The 16,950-nt window shown below is 37.4% G+C and overlaps 1 protein-coding gene across 3 annotated transcripts in view; it reads right to left on the reverse strand.

Annotated features, from left to right (window-relative positions):
* fgf13a (fibroblast growth factor 13a) overlaps nt 1–16,950 on the reverse strand; it is a 118,795-nt gene that overhangs the window by 37,893 nt on the left and 63,952 nt on the right. The window contains exon 1 of one of the 3 annotated variants that reach the window (XM_041990784.1): nt 23–1,017. The exons of the other annotated variants lie outside the window; for them this stretch is intronic. Within the exon in view, the coding sequence (XP_041846718.1) occupies nt 23–212 (190 nt within the window). The 5' untranslated portion in view covers nt 213–1,017. Of the gene's footprint in view, nt 1–22; nt 1,018–16,950 lie in introns of those variants that run through there. 3 annotated transcript variants of the gene reach the window in all.

The raw sequence follows: 16,950 nt of genomic DNA on the forward strand, positions 1-16,950 counted from the left end.
CTGATGAAACTGCACAACTGACCTGGTCGTCTCCTGCGCCTCTTCTTGGAACCAAAGAGTTTGACCCGTGAGAAAACGTTCAGTCGATTGGGTTTTTCACAGCTTCCTTTGGTTTTACTGGGGCTGCTAACGCAGCGGCAGGCATTAGACTTCTCCCGCTCCCTCGCCTGCCTCTTTTGCCTTATGAGGGAGCTGGCAATAGCCGCCGCCATAGCCAGTTTGGCAGCGGAAAAAACTTCCCGAAACGCGTGAATGTAATCAGCCCGGGAAACTGACTCCGAAGGTAAACGTCCAAGTGCAGCAGAAACAATCTGGGGCGACCGCTAAAATGCGTAAAAAGACCTGAAAAGTGCACCAAATTGTGGAATGAGCCGTTCCAGTAACGTAGTAATGCCAGTAAGCTTAGATAGTGTCCAGCAAGACCATTTTAATTCACTTTAGTCGTCATTCAGAACGTTTATCTCCAAGAACAGAAGGGAATATAATGAAAAATAGAAAATACACATTCCACCCGAGATACTTTCACCAAAGCACGTTGCGTCTTTCTCCACCGGTATCATTTTTCTTTGTATGACAATGAGTACAACCCAGTCTCTGTCAGCGGTTTTGCATTATCCCACCTGAACTACGCGGCCGCGCGCACATGGTTATCAGACAGGCAGATAGTCGTGAATGGCGCTCTGGTGCCAAACCTGAGGATGAGAACACCTGTTTGCAGACGCCAGAGGAGTGTTTGCAACGCTCTCTATCCTTTGATCCCTTTTTTAGAATGCAACGAGAAAGACATTTAAATCCCTTTTTTAAAAAATGCACGAACACGTGAAAGATTCACTTCGGAGATCCTATTTGTTTTACTCTCTTTTGTCGAAGCAAAGCAACGCCAGGTAATTGAAGGAAGCGCTTCATGCTGAATCAGTATCCGAGCCCCGCGCAAACTCAACCCTGCAGCTCAGAGCATCCCACCTACAAACTGGAGAAAGAGCAGCGGGGAGGAGGGAGAGGACATGGAGTCTAACTCCTGAGACACAACCCAGTCAGTGTGCACAGTTACAACGTGAGTAACTACACATAAGCCCAGCCATGTGGGATAATTCATATTAGATATCACGAAAAATGGGCGTTGGTGGTGTGGGGGCGGGTGGGTTGCAAAGGTGAGAAAGTGGGAGAGAGGGAGCGGATGCCACTTTCTTATTAATAGATAATTCTACTGGCCAAAGCAGGACAGAAATACTTACAAATAATTCTGGCAGTTTACATTATAATTTAGTTGGTAAGGGCCACGAGTCCAACTTTATGTGCTGCATGCGTACGTACACAAATAATAAGCTAAATAAATAAACTATGTTGATTAAAAAATAATTTAATTATTAACTACAATCTCTGCTTTAGTGCGGAAGGGACTGTGAGTAATAAAACTGTAAACAGTCTTCAGCAGTAACAGATGTTCGAGCAAGATAAATAGTAAAGGATCTAAATTAGCAGGTGGATTTTACAGCCTAAACTCCATCCATCCTTCCATCCATCCATCCATCCATCCATCCATCCATCCTTCCCTCCATCCATCCATCTATCCATCCATCCATCCATCCATCCATTTTCTAAGAGTTAGAGAGGGAAGGAAAAGGATGAAACTCGGAGCTTCTTTCTCTTTATGATGTCTATAGCATCATTCATGATAAAAACACAACTAGTAGATTCTACATTTTATTTTCCAAACGTATTTCAGAAGCTGCAGACCCCAGACCAAGAGTTATATTTCTGACACTGTCATTATTTCTCGACCTGACGACCAGTCTCATCAGACCTTTCCTTTTACACCGCGCTGGAGTCTGAGCATTTTAACAGACTAACCAATGGTGCCATCTACAGTCCTAAACCCAAACTGTTCTCTTGTTTATCTGTTTAGTTGTATAGATGTTAGATTTTAAGGACCACACCTCAAAGGTAAGCATTTGTCGATTAAATATGAAGAGTTATGTACAAAAAGTGGTAAAACAGCAAACAAGAAGCATCTAAGAGTAAACACAGCAACTTGACAAAAAGCATCAAGTTTTGAATACAAACAGTATAAAGAAAGAAAGAAAGAAAGAAATAAAGAAAGAAAGAAAGAAAAATCTCTGTCCAAAAGGACCGAAACTTAAATCATTTGAGATCAAATCAAACCATCTTAATTTCAGCACCATAGACAGCAACATGACTATAACCTGCTGTGGAGAAGCAAAATTTCTCTTGTCAATACGATTTATTTATAATTTATTGCCGGAAACACTGAAATCCATTTTGCAATAAAATAAAATAAAATAAAACAAAATAAAATAAACCTCGGGAAGCTTTGTCTCGATGAAATTGAGAAAAAAAATATCGAGAAAGACAGCCTACCTGAAACAGATTTCCTCAAGGGAAAAGTCATCTTCTCTTTACAGCTAAGTCAAGAGCAACGACTTGGATACTTGTAGTCCTTAAGAAAGAAGTGAAGGCGAGGACGTTCAATTCAGCAAAGTTCAAATCATTGTCAGACAACTGTCAGAGGCGTAGTGGAGGAGAAAGCATTGAGGCGTGGCCATCAACAGGAAGCTTATTACAGGACATTAACGACATGCCATTATGAGTTCTAAAATGCTCATTAAACATTCATTTGGAGGTCTTATTGAGCCGACAGACAGTAGTGTGGGCTCAGTGTTTTGCTGAGATCGTTACTGGGGGAGCAATGGAGGAAAGATTGAAAGAAAAGTGAACAAAATGCAGGGTTAGGGATTGTACTTCCTTCTTAGGGCACTGAAGACTTTGCTCTCATATTACAAAAATGATGTAAAATGATCCGATAATGCGTTGACTAAACTGGTTATGCAGACATTTCCACTTTGAGCTGAAAACATCGATGAGACGGTGGTAGGCTTTGCTTTATACAAAGTGTTTTTACAAAGACAATCTCCTGATCTTTGAAGTTGTAGAGGTACTATTCTTAAATCAGACGGCTTATTTTAAGGTTGGTTTAAATTTAACGCCATGCAGCTGTTTAAGCACATACCATGTTAGTTTCCAAACCATAAAGTGGTCTCACCAGGCTCTGCTAGTAAGTGTCTGTTTCACATTGGTCAAATTATGAACTACATACGTTCAAAAACTGATAATGTTTTTAGTCTCTTGAGATTTGAGTAAAATCAGGCCTAAAGGTGAAGTGATGCGATCCACACTAGTTTGCCCTCAAATAGCGGTTTTATGTTGAACACTAGATGGCGGAATGACACTATTCATATAGATTAAGAGAAAACATGCACAAACACCTAAGTGTTTTAAAGTAAACATACACGAATACTGTAAGTCTACAAACACTGACTGAAACATTGAATTAGTGACTTAATTTCGTTTTATTTTTTATTTTGAACTGTTTCCACTTACTGTTCACTTTAAGGACAATGTAGTTGATTTGTACATTTTATCTTTTATTACTAGCAAAACACAGAGAAATATCATACAAATCAAAATGTATTTTAAAATGACAATTTTATACACAACTATGACCTTCCAAATACCTGATCACAACAGGGTGAAGCAACAAATTGACTACTGAGATTGTGTAATAATGAAATACTGAGCAGCCATCAATTAAGAATAAAGTGCATCTCAGGCTTTTATGGGGAAGTGGCTATTTCCAGAATAATTAATCTTTAACCCCTCTCTACATCCTAAGGAAATGTGGATTCCAAGTGCTGCATTTGGATTTTTTTTAGTTAAAAAAGAGAGACTTAAATGTTCACATTTCTTTTAGTTTGATCATCTTGGATTTTACTTCAAATATAACTGCATGTAATGTTTTTGCTCATATTAGCTTTTCATGCAGTAGCTTTTCTCCCTCACATTCTTTCTTTCCCCTCTTACATCAGTATGTGAATAAAACAACAAAGATCAGCTTTATGTGGTAGATGATGATGCAGAGTTTCTATAAATATAATTTCAGTCAGTATTCTGTCAGGTTTAATTCAGTTTTCCTTAGTTTTTGCCTCACTGAATAATGAAGTGAGGGGAGAAAAAATCTGGGAATGACATGCATCCTTAGCTCTGCCAACATGGATCAATGGTCAAACAGGAAACTCCTTTGAAAAAGCCTTTTCTTCCCATGTCATATGGACCCTGTCACTTATCCCCAACTCAAGTTAAATTGTACAATTAACATGAAAAGCAAACATTTAAACAAGAACTTTGTATGTTGTAAATTACAAGCACTCATTACCTTGAAATGAACCAGAATCTAGGAACCAGATTCTTTCCATGTGGGAGACGTTGCAATAGGGTCTATTTTATGTCAAGTTCTGATGTTTTCCTAACTGTAATTAAGTTATTAATGTTTAACTTAATCATATGGTTTAGATAACAAAAGCATGCTAAAGTAAAACCAAACACAAAGTGTATCAAATGGAAAATTTTATAAGATTTGAAGGGTTTTGAAGGTACAATATGAGTCATCCCTGTCTCCTAAGCTGAAGTTAGATCTAACTCCATGTTACACACTAAAAAGTCCAAATAAAGACTTTCTTGCCTGTTAGGGCAGCTGTAGCTCAGGAGGAAGAACAGTCGTCTTTCAACCGGAAGGTAGGCCGATCGATTCCAGGCTTCCACTGTTGAAGTGTCCAGGGCAAGACACTTAACCCCACGTTGCCTATCGGGGTGTGGGTGAATGTGATAAGTAGTGTAATGCGCTTTGAGTGGTCAATCTGACTGGAAAAGCACTATATAAGTACAAGTCCATTTATAACTGGTAAACACTCATTTCAACTGAGCTCCGATTGGGCAGCTTGTCAGTAATTTATTTTTTACAAAACTTATTTTAGAGGTAAATATGGCATATGTATTTATCACATGATCCATACAGCTGTTTCAGGGTCATTATATGCTATATGAGTATATTTGTGTGTCATTTTATAGATGCTCGACCTTAAGTTACTGCTGCAGCATTACAAATGTGCATATAGAATTAGATTTACATTTCAGCATACCTGCCTAGTACTATCTAAACCAGGGGCGCCCAAATCCGGTCCTCAAGCTCTACTATCCTGATGCGTCCCTTCTCCAACACACCTGAATCAAATGAATGGCTCATTACCAGGCCTCTGCAGAGCTGAATGACATTTGGATGAGGGAATTCAGCCATTTGATTCAGTGTTGAAGAAGGGTTGGATCTAAAAGCTGCAGGATAGTAGATCTCGAGGACTCCTGATCCAAACCCTTAAACCTGACATCAGCACAGAGGAACAACTCTCTCCACTAATCCCAGGTTTTGCATCAGTCGTCCCATCACTGATAAATCCATGTCATCACTCAGAGAGGCAGTGTGGATTTTTAGGAGAATGACTGGGTTTATCACTGACAGGAGTACAGAGAGAGGTTATGGGAGTCAAGCTGTAGTCTGTGATGCTATTCAAGCACATAAGATGATACAAAAGAAACTACAGACATATAGTTTTGATAGTGTCCTGTCTCCTGTTTGCACTTTTTAAAGTAGCTGCAAAGTTGTCAGACAGTCTTTGATCTATTCTGATATAGTTATCAGTATGTGTAAATTTGATGTTTCAGAAGAAATTATTGTTCTGTTTCTGTCTTTAACAAGACAAAAATTTAAAGAACTTATTTCAGTCTCTAAATCAAAGCTGTCATCAAAAGAAAAAGCAAAAATCTATTTTTTATCCTCTTTTTTTATTATTATTATTAATGTTTCTGCATCAGTGATGAAACAACCAGTGACCTCTGTAAAGCAGCACCTGAAATTGGATTAAATGAGCTTGCAAGGACACAAACACACACAGAAAATGCTTACATGTGCTAAGTGTGTTGCTTGTGCAGCCATGTGCCATTGGTACATTAATTACTGTTGTGCTCCAGAATGCAAGTCTACTGTGGCCTCCTGGGGGCACATTCACTGTACTGTACTCACATATATCCATACCCACAGCAGCAGAGGAAGAAAATCTTTGAGAACTGCTAAAACACGAAGATTGGACAGCCATGATGCAACCACATTAGTGGGCACAATGAATGCTGCTTATACCTCAATGTTTTAATTAGAAACAGGTGAGAAAAATACAGAGCAATTAATTTTAAAGTTATCTAAGTTATCTTCTTAAAATTGGTGGTGCCTGTTTTTGTTTTGCAAAAACAAAAGGGCATTTCTTTCCACAACAACAGTTCTAGATAAAACTGTTTTCACAGATTTAAGTTCACCATCTGCTTCCCTTTAACTGTATCAAAATAACTGCACAAAAACCCAGTGCAGCTTGCATGCATACCTAATTGGATCCAGAGCATCATCAACCCTGTTCTTCCATCTAAAGCCGCTAGAGGGAAGAAGATCAGAGGAGAAGAGAACAGAACGGTGCAAGGTTGAGGACTCTGTTAACCTATGCATTATTAAATATAACACCACAATTAAAGCTATCCCCTCTTATTAATAACCCAGGGCTGTCATGATAACACCTGAGGCTTAATTATTTTTTATTTTTTTATTTTGAAAGGACAGAAGGAATGACTGGATAACCTTGCTTTCTGGTTTTAATAGGGAACAAAGTCTTATTCTAGGATTGTGCCACCTAATTTGAAAAGAAATTGAATCTCAAACTAAACTATTATTACTATTGTTTCATTTTAAACTGCAGTAATAGTATTTTTTAACCTTTTGGAACAGAGTTAGGTGGGGGAAGGTGGAAAGGGTGTGGGGGATGAAGTAAAATATGATCTGGGGAGAAGGGAATGATCTCTTCTAAGCTCAAAGGGCTGTTGTTCAAATAATTCTACCCTTTGGCAACATTTTGCTGGCTGCCTGCTCTTTGTGTGTGCACTGGTACAGTAAATCCACTACAACAGCAGCTTGCAGCATGCTTGGTCACCAGTGCCATGGTAATACCACGCGTTACCATGGTGACTGCACATACGTAAGAGGGTGTGTGTGAAAGATAGAGGTGGAGAGTGTGTGCTCACTGAGAATGGGGGTTGGGTTTTGCATGCAAAACAGCATCAGTTACTCAAGGTTCCAGTAGAGGAGGGATGCTTCAGCTCAGGCATGGCTGACTGGCAGGTAATGATCGTATGATTTATCCCACTCTTTTTTACACCACAGGGTTGTGTCCAGTGCATGGAAAAAGGAGTCTGTAGACTGAAACCAGATGACAAGACTCCCATATTTTCTTCCAGTGGATATTTCAGGATGATATAAACCTTGTGGACAAACAACTCCACCATGAGAGCCAACCACCACTGGAGATTTATGTTACATAGTGATGTCCTTACAATCTTAAAAGGAGCTATGCAAGGTCACTAACGGTGGTTTTATATTTAATGTCTACAATGCAAGAAAGCTCCTTCATAATCTGGGATATCTATTCCTGTTATGTAATAATGCTTGGACAACCCCAACTTTACATACAAATATAATCTCAGAAGACAAGCAAACACATAAATATTGGTTTTTGAAAAATGTAGTTTTGTAGCTGAAGAGGAAAAAAAAATTCCTTTTAAATCATGCGTGCAAACACATTTTTGAGCACTTCAATTTTACAACTATTTTTCTCAAAATATCAGTTGTGGTTTGTCTCAAAGCAGTTCTGTGAGAATTTAGTTTCATTAAATTCATTTTTTATTTTGCCAGTGGCCATGTTTACAAATTTATGTGGTATCACTGCATCACATAAATTGGAATAAGATTGGTGGTGATGAACAAAAGGACAAAAGCTTATATGTACTGCATACATGTGCATTACATGTTTGAGGTTACACAATCAGAAAACTAATAATAACATAAGGAGGTTAAAGCTGCCTTTCTTCACTTTAATGTCAAGGAGCTGCACAAAATAAATAAAAAACTCTGTATCTGTGACATACCCAATGTTTCCTGGGTGTTTGCTGCAAAAATACCAGTTATTTGTTGCTACACTCATAGTATAGGTCAACACAAAGGAGCTTGGGGGGCAATCATTTGAGACAAGAGTCATTACTAGAGAAAAACTGGTAATTACAGAAAAAGTAAGTATCCAGCATACAGAATCCCTAAGATACAACCTCATCCACCTCTGAAATGACTATTTATTTACAGTACAAATTTCTAGAACTAATGTGAAAATTATATATATATATATATATATATATATATATATATATATATATATATATATAAACACTGCTGTATGGCAGTTTTTTGCTTTTTTTTTATTTTTAAAGCAACACCAGCTCTATCTCTACCTTACTTTCAAATGCCAGACCTAAACAGGAACAGACGGGATGCTGGGCATTTGTCATCTAACCTCTCGCCTTTTGTACAGCAACTGTCTTCAAAGTGTTTTATCTGCTCAATTAGCAAAGCCATATTTTCTCACACACACAGGGAGATGGGGAAGCTTTTTGTTCCCCAAGTGAAAGGAAAACAGCTCCATTTCATGTCAATAAAAGCTAATTATGGCACTGAAATTCAGAAACTTAAGCAACTGCAGAAACTGAGCGTCTGCCAGACACTTTGTGTCTTTGTGTTTCTTATAAAGATGACAAAAATAGATGATGATGTTTACTGCTGGAATAATTTTCTCCTTTAGATATTTATTTTTAGTCTGGAAATTTCACTGAACATAGGATATAAAGTTAAAGTAAATTTGCGATCCTTTCAGAAAGTGACATTTCAATCATTAGTCTTTCATTATTATTCATGGCATTGTGTCATTTAAGAGCAACAAGAAATCAAGAGTATATGGGATCACCTTAATGAACATTACTCAGTACTAAACTCAGTTTATTGTTTCTTTACAGAAAAATGTAGTGAAAACAATGCAATTGTATTTTATTGAGGAGGTTTGATGATAAGTTTATGTAATTTATTCAATCATTTTAAGTGAAAAACACAATACTGTCAGACTGCAATAGGAAGAGATTCTACAAAATTTTGGTATGTTCTGAGATATTTAACACTAAGAGAAAACTGTTTACATGTATGAGACCAGGATTAGCTGACAAAATCATTCCTTTCAGGCACTTTTATGGATGTCACAGGATAAACAGCTCCTACCAGCTTTTAAACCTGTTTATGTATGGTAATGTCTTTATTTAAAAATAAGGTTAAGGTGCATCCACAAAAGTTTTTATCATTTGGATGTTTTGTCCACATGGAACACTTGTAGTGGCAGCCTGAAAGAACATTTTGAAAAATTAAATGCTACTGTAAATGCTACTTTCCAAAACCAATGACTCCATAGCCCCACCTCCCCTTCACCTTTCCTCTCGCCCCAACCCATGTACACACACCCTACAAAAAAAGGCAGATTAATATGTATTAGTTTCTGTTTTGGGTTTATTTCTATGGCAGCGTTACAGCACCACTTACAGGCCTGTACCTGTAGCCTGAGGATACTGTGTTCCAAATTATTCTGTATTTAGGATTTCAGTTAAATAAACACGTGAGTTTTAGTTTTTTTCTTTTTATGTGGAGGATTTTGCTTATGTTGTTTCCCCTGTCTGTTTAGGCCACTGATAAACTGCATACAGGTTTGGTAATTAGTCCCCCAAATGAGTTAAGTTAAAGAGAAACTACTTTAAGTAGCACTGTGCAACTTTCTGACCTTTAACATATGCGTTTCTGACTGTTTTAATGGCACAGTGATATTCATTAAGTTCATTCCTGGAGCCGTCAACTTTATCTTCCAGCCTGGAACATGACGTTACAGCTGAGTTTTGTTTTATGCTCTGCAACTGGATATTATCATACTGTCTGCTTTGAACAAGCACCATATGGCTTATTCAAAATAAATAAATAAATGTAAGAGAAAATGTTCAGAGGAAAAACAAGCAAGGAATGGACCAAGCAAAAGATACGACAAGAGTAAACACTGGACGGATTTTTACTCACTGGAGAGAGATCAGAGTACAGGTAGCATACAAGAGGGAAGCCAAATTAGCTGTCATTAGGGGGCGCATCACTGAGAATATCTCCCATTTCATGTCTTGTGAAATGTCCAATGAGTGTGACCATCATCATCCCCTGACCTTAGCCCTAATAAGAACCTGTGGAGCATCCTTTAAAGGAAGATCTTTGAGGGTAGGCAGCAGTATACCTCTAAACAGCAATTTTGGGAGGCAATTCTGGTATCCTCAGCTGAGATACAAACAAATGATCCATGGACTTACAAGTTCATTAGATGAGAGAGTTGATATGGTGATATCAAAGAAGGGGTCCTATGTTTACATGTAACTTGATCTGTACTTGATCCTAAACTATCTCCTTTGGAATAAAAAAATATATATATATATACATATATATATATGTATATATATATATATATATATACATATATATGACAGTTGTACATTTTAATTTTCAGTTTTCTAAACTATTTTATGTTTTGAAATTGAGCTACATAACAATTTGGAACAGTGTACTTAAAAAAATGCTGTTTTCATCATTGGTAGTTTTGTTCAATAAAATGTAGTTTATTACTAATTGCAATATAAATTATTATAATTAAACAACTGTACTTATTGTTAACGGCACTGATTATGCAAGAAGCACAAAAACACTATCGGCAGAATAATTTGGAACAGCGTGCAAATTTTGAGCTTTCTGTGAAATTGTTATATTTTCACCATGGACTGTAGTAATACAGAAAACATAAAGTGAACATATGTACACAATTTTGAGCCTCAAAGTAGTCACTTGTGATTTTATCCTGAAAGCGCAATGTGGGTCTTTACATTTTATGGTCTCTGCTTTTGGTGTGTGGTTGTGTGTGCATGCTTTTGTGTGTAAATGTCCCTAGGCTGTAACGATATGGAGAAATCCTAATCAGAGGCACCAAAGAGTGTGTGAAATGGCCAGAGTTCAGACAGCACCCTGCTTGGAATAACTAATGCTGTAGCAGCAACATGCTGTCATTACTTAGCACATACAAGAGTGTGAAACTAGGGGCTATAGAAGCTCCCTGTTCCTCCTGTCCTCCAACCAAACTTTATTTCTCTACAGACTTTAAAGGCAACGATAAGTGGTGAACCTCTGCTATTAAAAAAAAAAAAACAAAAGGAAAGAAAATTATGGCCACAGACCTCAAAGGACCTTGAAGATTAGCATACTGATGATAAATAAACAGATAAATTGACAAAGCCTGATGTTTCCTTTGTGCCTTGCAAGTCCCCTGAGCAGGACTGTAAAAAATAAGCATATCCGTTTGTTTAAATACTGGTAATTGATTAGAAAAAAATAAAAAATAAAAAATAAAATAATGACACTGTAATACCCATGTGTGGATGTTTCTGTATGAGTTTGCAGTTCTCATGTTCCACTGGGGCTGTGGGAGAATCATAACTCCTGTGCTTGTAAGACAAAAAGAGAGCGTTAAAAGCCTGTGTGATTGATTGTTGTCTACAGAATACTAATTTTTTTTTTTTTTGTGATAAACAATCTAAGCTCTTCCAGAACTAAAACCTCAGTATGACAGGACTCAGTTAAGGTTATACAGAAGCTGATTTTTTTCAGAAAAGGGAGGGGGTCCAAGGTCATAACAACTCAAAGGCTCAACATGATGCTAATTTTTGCCTTAGTGCACATTATGCATGTTTCTGATTTAGCTATAGCCCACACCAGCTTTATCGTTACTGCTTTTCAATTAGCAGTGATGGTGGAGCAGGTGAAAGATAAACAAAACTAAAACTTATATACATATATATATATATATATATATATATATCTATATAGATATATATATATATACAATATATATATACAATAAACTGGCATGGGTTAAGAACACTACTGCACTTTACAAGAGGGGCCAGAGCCGTCTCTATTTTTTGAGGTGGCTAAGGTCGTTTAACATCTGCCAAACACTGCTTAGGATGTGTTATGAGTCTGTTGTGGCCACTGCTATCCCCTATGCTGTTGCATGCTGGGACAGCAGGCTGAGGGTTGCAGGCACAAACAAAGTGAACAAACTGATCCACAAAGCCAGTAACATTGTGGGAATGGAGCTAAACTCTGTGACGGTGGTGTAGGAGAGGAGAATGTTGAACAATACCTCCCACCCACTTCACAATCGGCTGATCAGTCATAAAAGTATGTTCAGTGAGAGACTGATACCACCTAAATGCTCCACTGAACAACACAGAAATTCATTCCTACCTGTGGCCATCAAACCGTACAACTCCTCCATATAGCAACAACATCCACTTATACATTTGCACTGCATTTACATTTTAATGTATATCATATTGATAATACTGTACATATTACTCACTTGCAGGATTGATCCTGTATATGTTTATATATTACCAATTTTGTAATTTTTCTTATTGTGATTGCTTTCTTTATCTTACCCTTTCTTAATTGGTATGGACCAACTGTGCGCACACAATTTCCTCCAAGATTAATAAATTATTCTAGATAGATAGATAGATAGATAGATAGATAGATAGATAGATAGATAGATAGATAGATAGATAGATAGATAGATAGATAGATAGATAGATAGATAGATAGATAGATAGATAGATAGATAGATACAGACAGACAGACAGACAGAAAACTAACCTTGGGCCAAATGTAATATGATAAATGTCTGTTATAAAAACTGCATTTACTCTCTTCTAATACATTACGGACAGAAAAAGACAGTAAAAAGATGTTCTCTTGTCAACATGGATGACCAGACAATCACATGTAGATCAAAGATAATGAGTCAACAGAATAGAAGCCCTTTAGCGCTAATCATTATGGAAGAATAACCACAGAGAAATGGCATTTGGGAGTTTATTTTCTTTCACCCCTTCCCTCCTTCATCATCTGAAAACACTCAAAAACTGGGCTCTCGCAGTAGGGACATCTGCTATCAAAAAGAAATCAAGGAAGAGTGCCGCATTCTTTTGTTCATACCATACCAAAGTTTATATTAATAACTCTTTGCTAATTATACCACACCAGGCAAGAGCGGTATTTGTCCCAGAATGCTGTAAATGAGTGATGTTGTCCTACATACTACGTCCTGTATGACACATCAAGGAAAGGAATGGAGTGAGAAGCATCACCTCACACACCAGCAAGCTTAAACTGTCTTCGTACTGAAACACAAAGGAAAGCTCTCACATAAATCATATTTATTCAGCTTAGCTTTATTATATCCCCTTCCCAACCCTAATCCTAGTGGCTGCCCCTCACTTTCAAAAATGCTGACCTAAGCCAACAATGGAGAAGTGCAAAACTGAAAAAGAACACAAGTCTCACTTGGTACTCACATAGGACTCAAACTGCAGTCTCAAAAGGGGAAATTAAGTGGAAAAGTAATGGCCTCATGTAGTGAAACTTTTTTTCTGGACACAAGCGTCCCACTAAGCCATGACCTCTTTGTATGAAATTTTTATTATTTGTTTATAAGGCAAGAACTCCTGCAAGTATTTGCTCCTGGCCTCAATATTTAAACATCGGCAAAGGACACCTTGAGTACATCTAGGAGATTCTAACATGTCAAAATTGAACAATTTGACAAGGTGGGAATGAGCTGTCTTTGCTATTAACCAGATCTCTGTCCTCAGTATAACCCCAAAACTAACCGCATGCATAACTGTGAATATTATGCAATGATGTCAAATGTGCAGAGGAGCAAACTTGATATGAACATTAAGCTGATTTTAGTCTGGCCACACACTGAGTTTCCTCTGCATCTGATGGATGTTGGGTCCAAGATATTGGATGGTTTGTTAGCTTGAGAGGGACTGATGTCTCCTGGTGAAGATCAGACAGACAGAGTACGTTTCCTCAGCTGTTGTGTGCAAGTCATGAATGGCTGGAACAGATTTTTAATTCTATGGCATCACACTTGCAGTAAACTGATTATATGTATTTACAAAATGATGAAAATGTGTGTGAACATACCAGAGTGATTGCACGGTTTCAGATTGGCATAGATTATTTCAGTAAAAGCGTTAAGTGGAACAAATTAACTAAGCTGCAAATGACACCACAGGAGACATGAGTCATCTGATGGGAGTGGGTGGGTAAATAGGTCATATTCTCTACCAAACACAGCATTTCCCATTTTTTACTTTCATAACCTGTGAATGTTGAAGATGGCACACAGAGAAATCAATGGAGGCATAATTACAGTGGATGGTAGTATATCAGTATTTGGAATATAAAGTTGGGATGAACTGTGCCAAGCTGATAGAGAGCCTTACTGAGGCAGGAGAATAGAGCACAGCAGCACGGCAGCAACGGTTGTCTGTGATCTGGGCAGACATACTAACATTTTAGAAACCAAGACAGTCATATGAACAATGTCATCTAGGTTCTGTCTGTCATAAGCAATAGTCTGATTTTTCTAAATATAAAATCAAAACTTAAGTCATAGGCATTGTGGTTGAAATAGCTAAATTAATATAGCCTGTATACAAACTGTACTTAAAGACAAGCTTTTGACTGCTAACTTGCTGTAGAACGATCATGTGGGTGTCAACACATCATTTTAAATACTTTCCTATCAAACGTCAAAAACATTACACAAGGGATACTGCTTATAGGAAAATTAGTGAAGATTTTACAATCATTCTAGTTCAGCTGATATTTATCAACCACTGCAGTGGAGCTGTGCAGGTTTTCTTGTGCTGCCATTGCAGCAAACATTGGAATGTTTGTTCATGGGGCATTTTTTTGGGTAAAGGTCAGACGTAGATACAGCGTGTGATAGAAAATATTCAGATGCTGAGTATCAGGTTTCTGAAAACAATATTTGTTGTTGGAAATCAAATTAGATATGTAAACATTGTAAATGTATATGTACATATATATAACTCAAGGGTCCAGTGTGTCTGATGTAATGACATCTGAAGGCACAAATTGCAGATCACATGACCCAATTTGCCCTGTCCCACCAAAAAAAATTAAATAAATAAACAAATAAAACAACTTAATGGCCACAAAAAATATATTTCATTTGAGGTTATGTTTCCTTTTGTTCTTGTCTTGGCTACTTTACAAAGAGTGTTTGCAATAACACAACATCACAAAGAGGCAAGAGGTATTCTTTTGCATTTCTGCTAAATTAGTCCAAATATTACACACTCAAACTTGAACAAAAAGATGTTTGACTTTACTGTGTAGTGAAACACAGCATGCAACTGTATATACAGAGTATAAAATATGGTGTCAGCAGTGTTGAGGTTGTGTATTGCTAAGTGCTAGGACATTTGAATTCTGTTTGTTTTACAAAACTGGATGATGAAAACATGTTCAAGCTTTCAGATGCTGTGACAAGACGCTTCACACATCAGAAATCTGACTATCAAAAAAGCAGTGCAGCATCCAAATTCCCTTATTTGTCTTTCTGGCTTAGCCTCTAAACCATTTACAGTGGAATGAATCATGGGGAGTATGTTTGCACATTTCATTTAGTTTAAATGAAACAGACAAGAAGAGGTCTGAAAAGATAAAAGGCCAGGACAGCACAACAGACTCCTTGCAGGCTGTATTTGTGTTTGTATGTTTGTTTGTGAGCATACATAATTTTATTGTTTAAAAAAATAATAAACAGACTCCTCTAGAATACCACAAATTGTGGACTTGTTCAAAAAACTCTAAGTTAAATAAGTATGGACTTTTAATATGTTTTTATGTTTGTTTGTTTTTTTGTTGTTGTTTTTTTATATGATTTTACTATTTAGTACTTTGTGTTTAGTTGTTTTTACTGTGTAACACTTTGAGATTGTCTTCCAAATTTAAAGTGCTTTATAAATACAATGCATTATGTTATTATTATTAATTTTCTTAGTTTCACAGACATTTCTGTATCATAGGGGCATTTTGGATCTGCTTAAGGTAGGTTAAATATTGTGAATTTATCTGTAGAATACAAAGGTAATTGAGATTAGGATTGCTTGTTAGATTATTGATTGTGTTTGTTCAGACAGTGTGAAGGATGCTTTCAGCAAATGCCCATGTGCCCATGTAACCACCGATTATGGTAACTTCTCAGACTGGTCCACTGGCTCAATTTATAGTGCACGTCTTCTGCAGATGCTGATCTAGGAACGTGATCCTCCAAGTAAATGCCATAATAAGAACAACTATAGATAGAAGTGTTTTTTTTTCACTTCTGTAATAACCGACAGCCAAAATGAGTATTGAAACATGCAGCAAGTCAGAGGTTATGCTAAAATGAATGAATGATTGCACCGAGCCCTTTGCTACCAGTTGAAGGATCAGTGCAAATGCATGGAGCTCATATCATATTACAAGCCTATGGCCTCAAAGCAGCACAGCTGCCGTGATATTCTGTGTCTGAAGCTGGTCAGTTTGCAGAAGTAACTGCCACAAACATGCTGTCATATTCAACAAGTCAGAACAGGTTTGTCTCAGTATTGCTGGATCACATTTGTGCCAGAGAGTAGAGGAAGGATCTAGCTTAATCTTTGGGCATGACCTATTATACACACCATTATCTCGAATCACTGTGTGCATTTGCAATGGAGGAGATACCATGAGGGGATTATGACATATTAACCAATGCTTTGGCATTCAGGAGCACAGATTAGATATGCGTGATACTGGCCCGTTGTGTTGACTGTTTATGTGTGATCATCGGCACTGTTCAAGGACGGGCTCGCTGTCTGCCTGATTGCTACCCATTACATCATACTAAACATGTATCTGAGGTCTGTGACATCCTACTCATACACGCACCATCAGAGCTGAGTCAAGAGGACATGCCAAGCATTTAGCATTAAACTGAGGAAGCACTTATGTTATTAGAACAGATAAGACATGCTAATATTTGTTCTCAGTTTAGCATTCTGACTGGTTATAAACCTTTTGAAATAGTAATTTGACCTCTTCTGTATGGAAGGAAATGAGAGTGGGAAAATGAGACAGGTGTCAATGTGTGCAGGCAGAGACTGATCAGATGTGCATCATCTTATTACGTCTTTGGCCTATGGATTAGTGAC

Source organism: Melanotaenia boesemani, chromosome 7, assembly GCF_017639745.1.
Source record: "Melanotaenia boesemani isolate fMelBoe1 chromosome 7, fMelBoe1.pri, whole genome shotgun sequence".
Lineage (NCBI taxonomy): Eukaryota > Metazoa > Chordata > Actinopteri > Atheriniformes > Melanotaeniidae > Melanotaenia > Melanotaenia boesemani.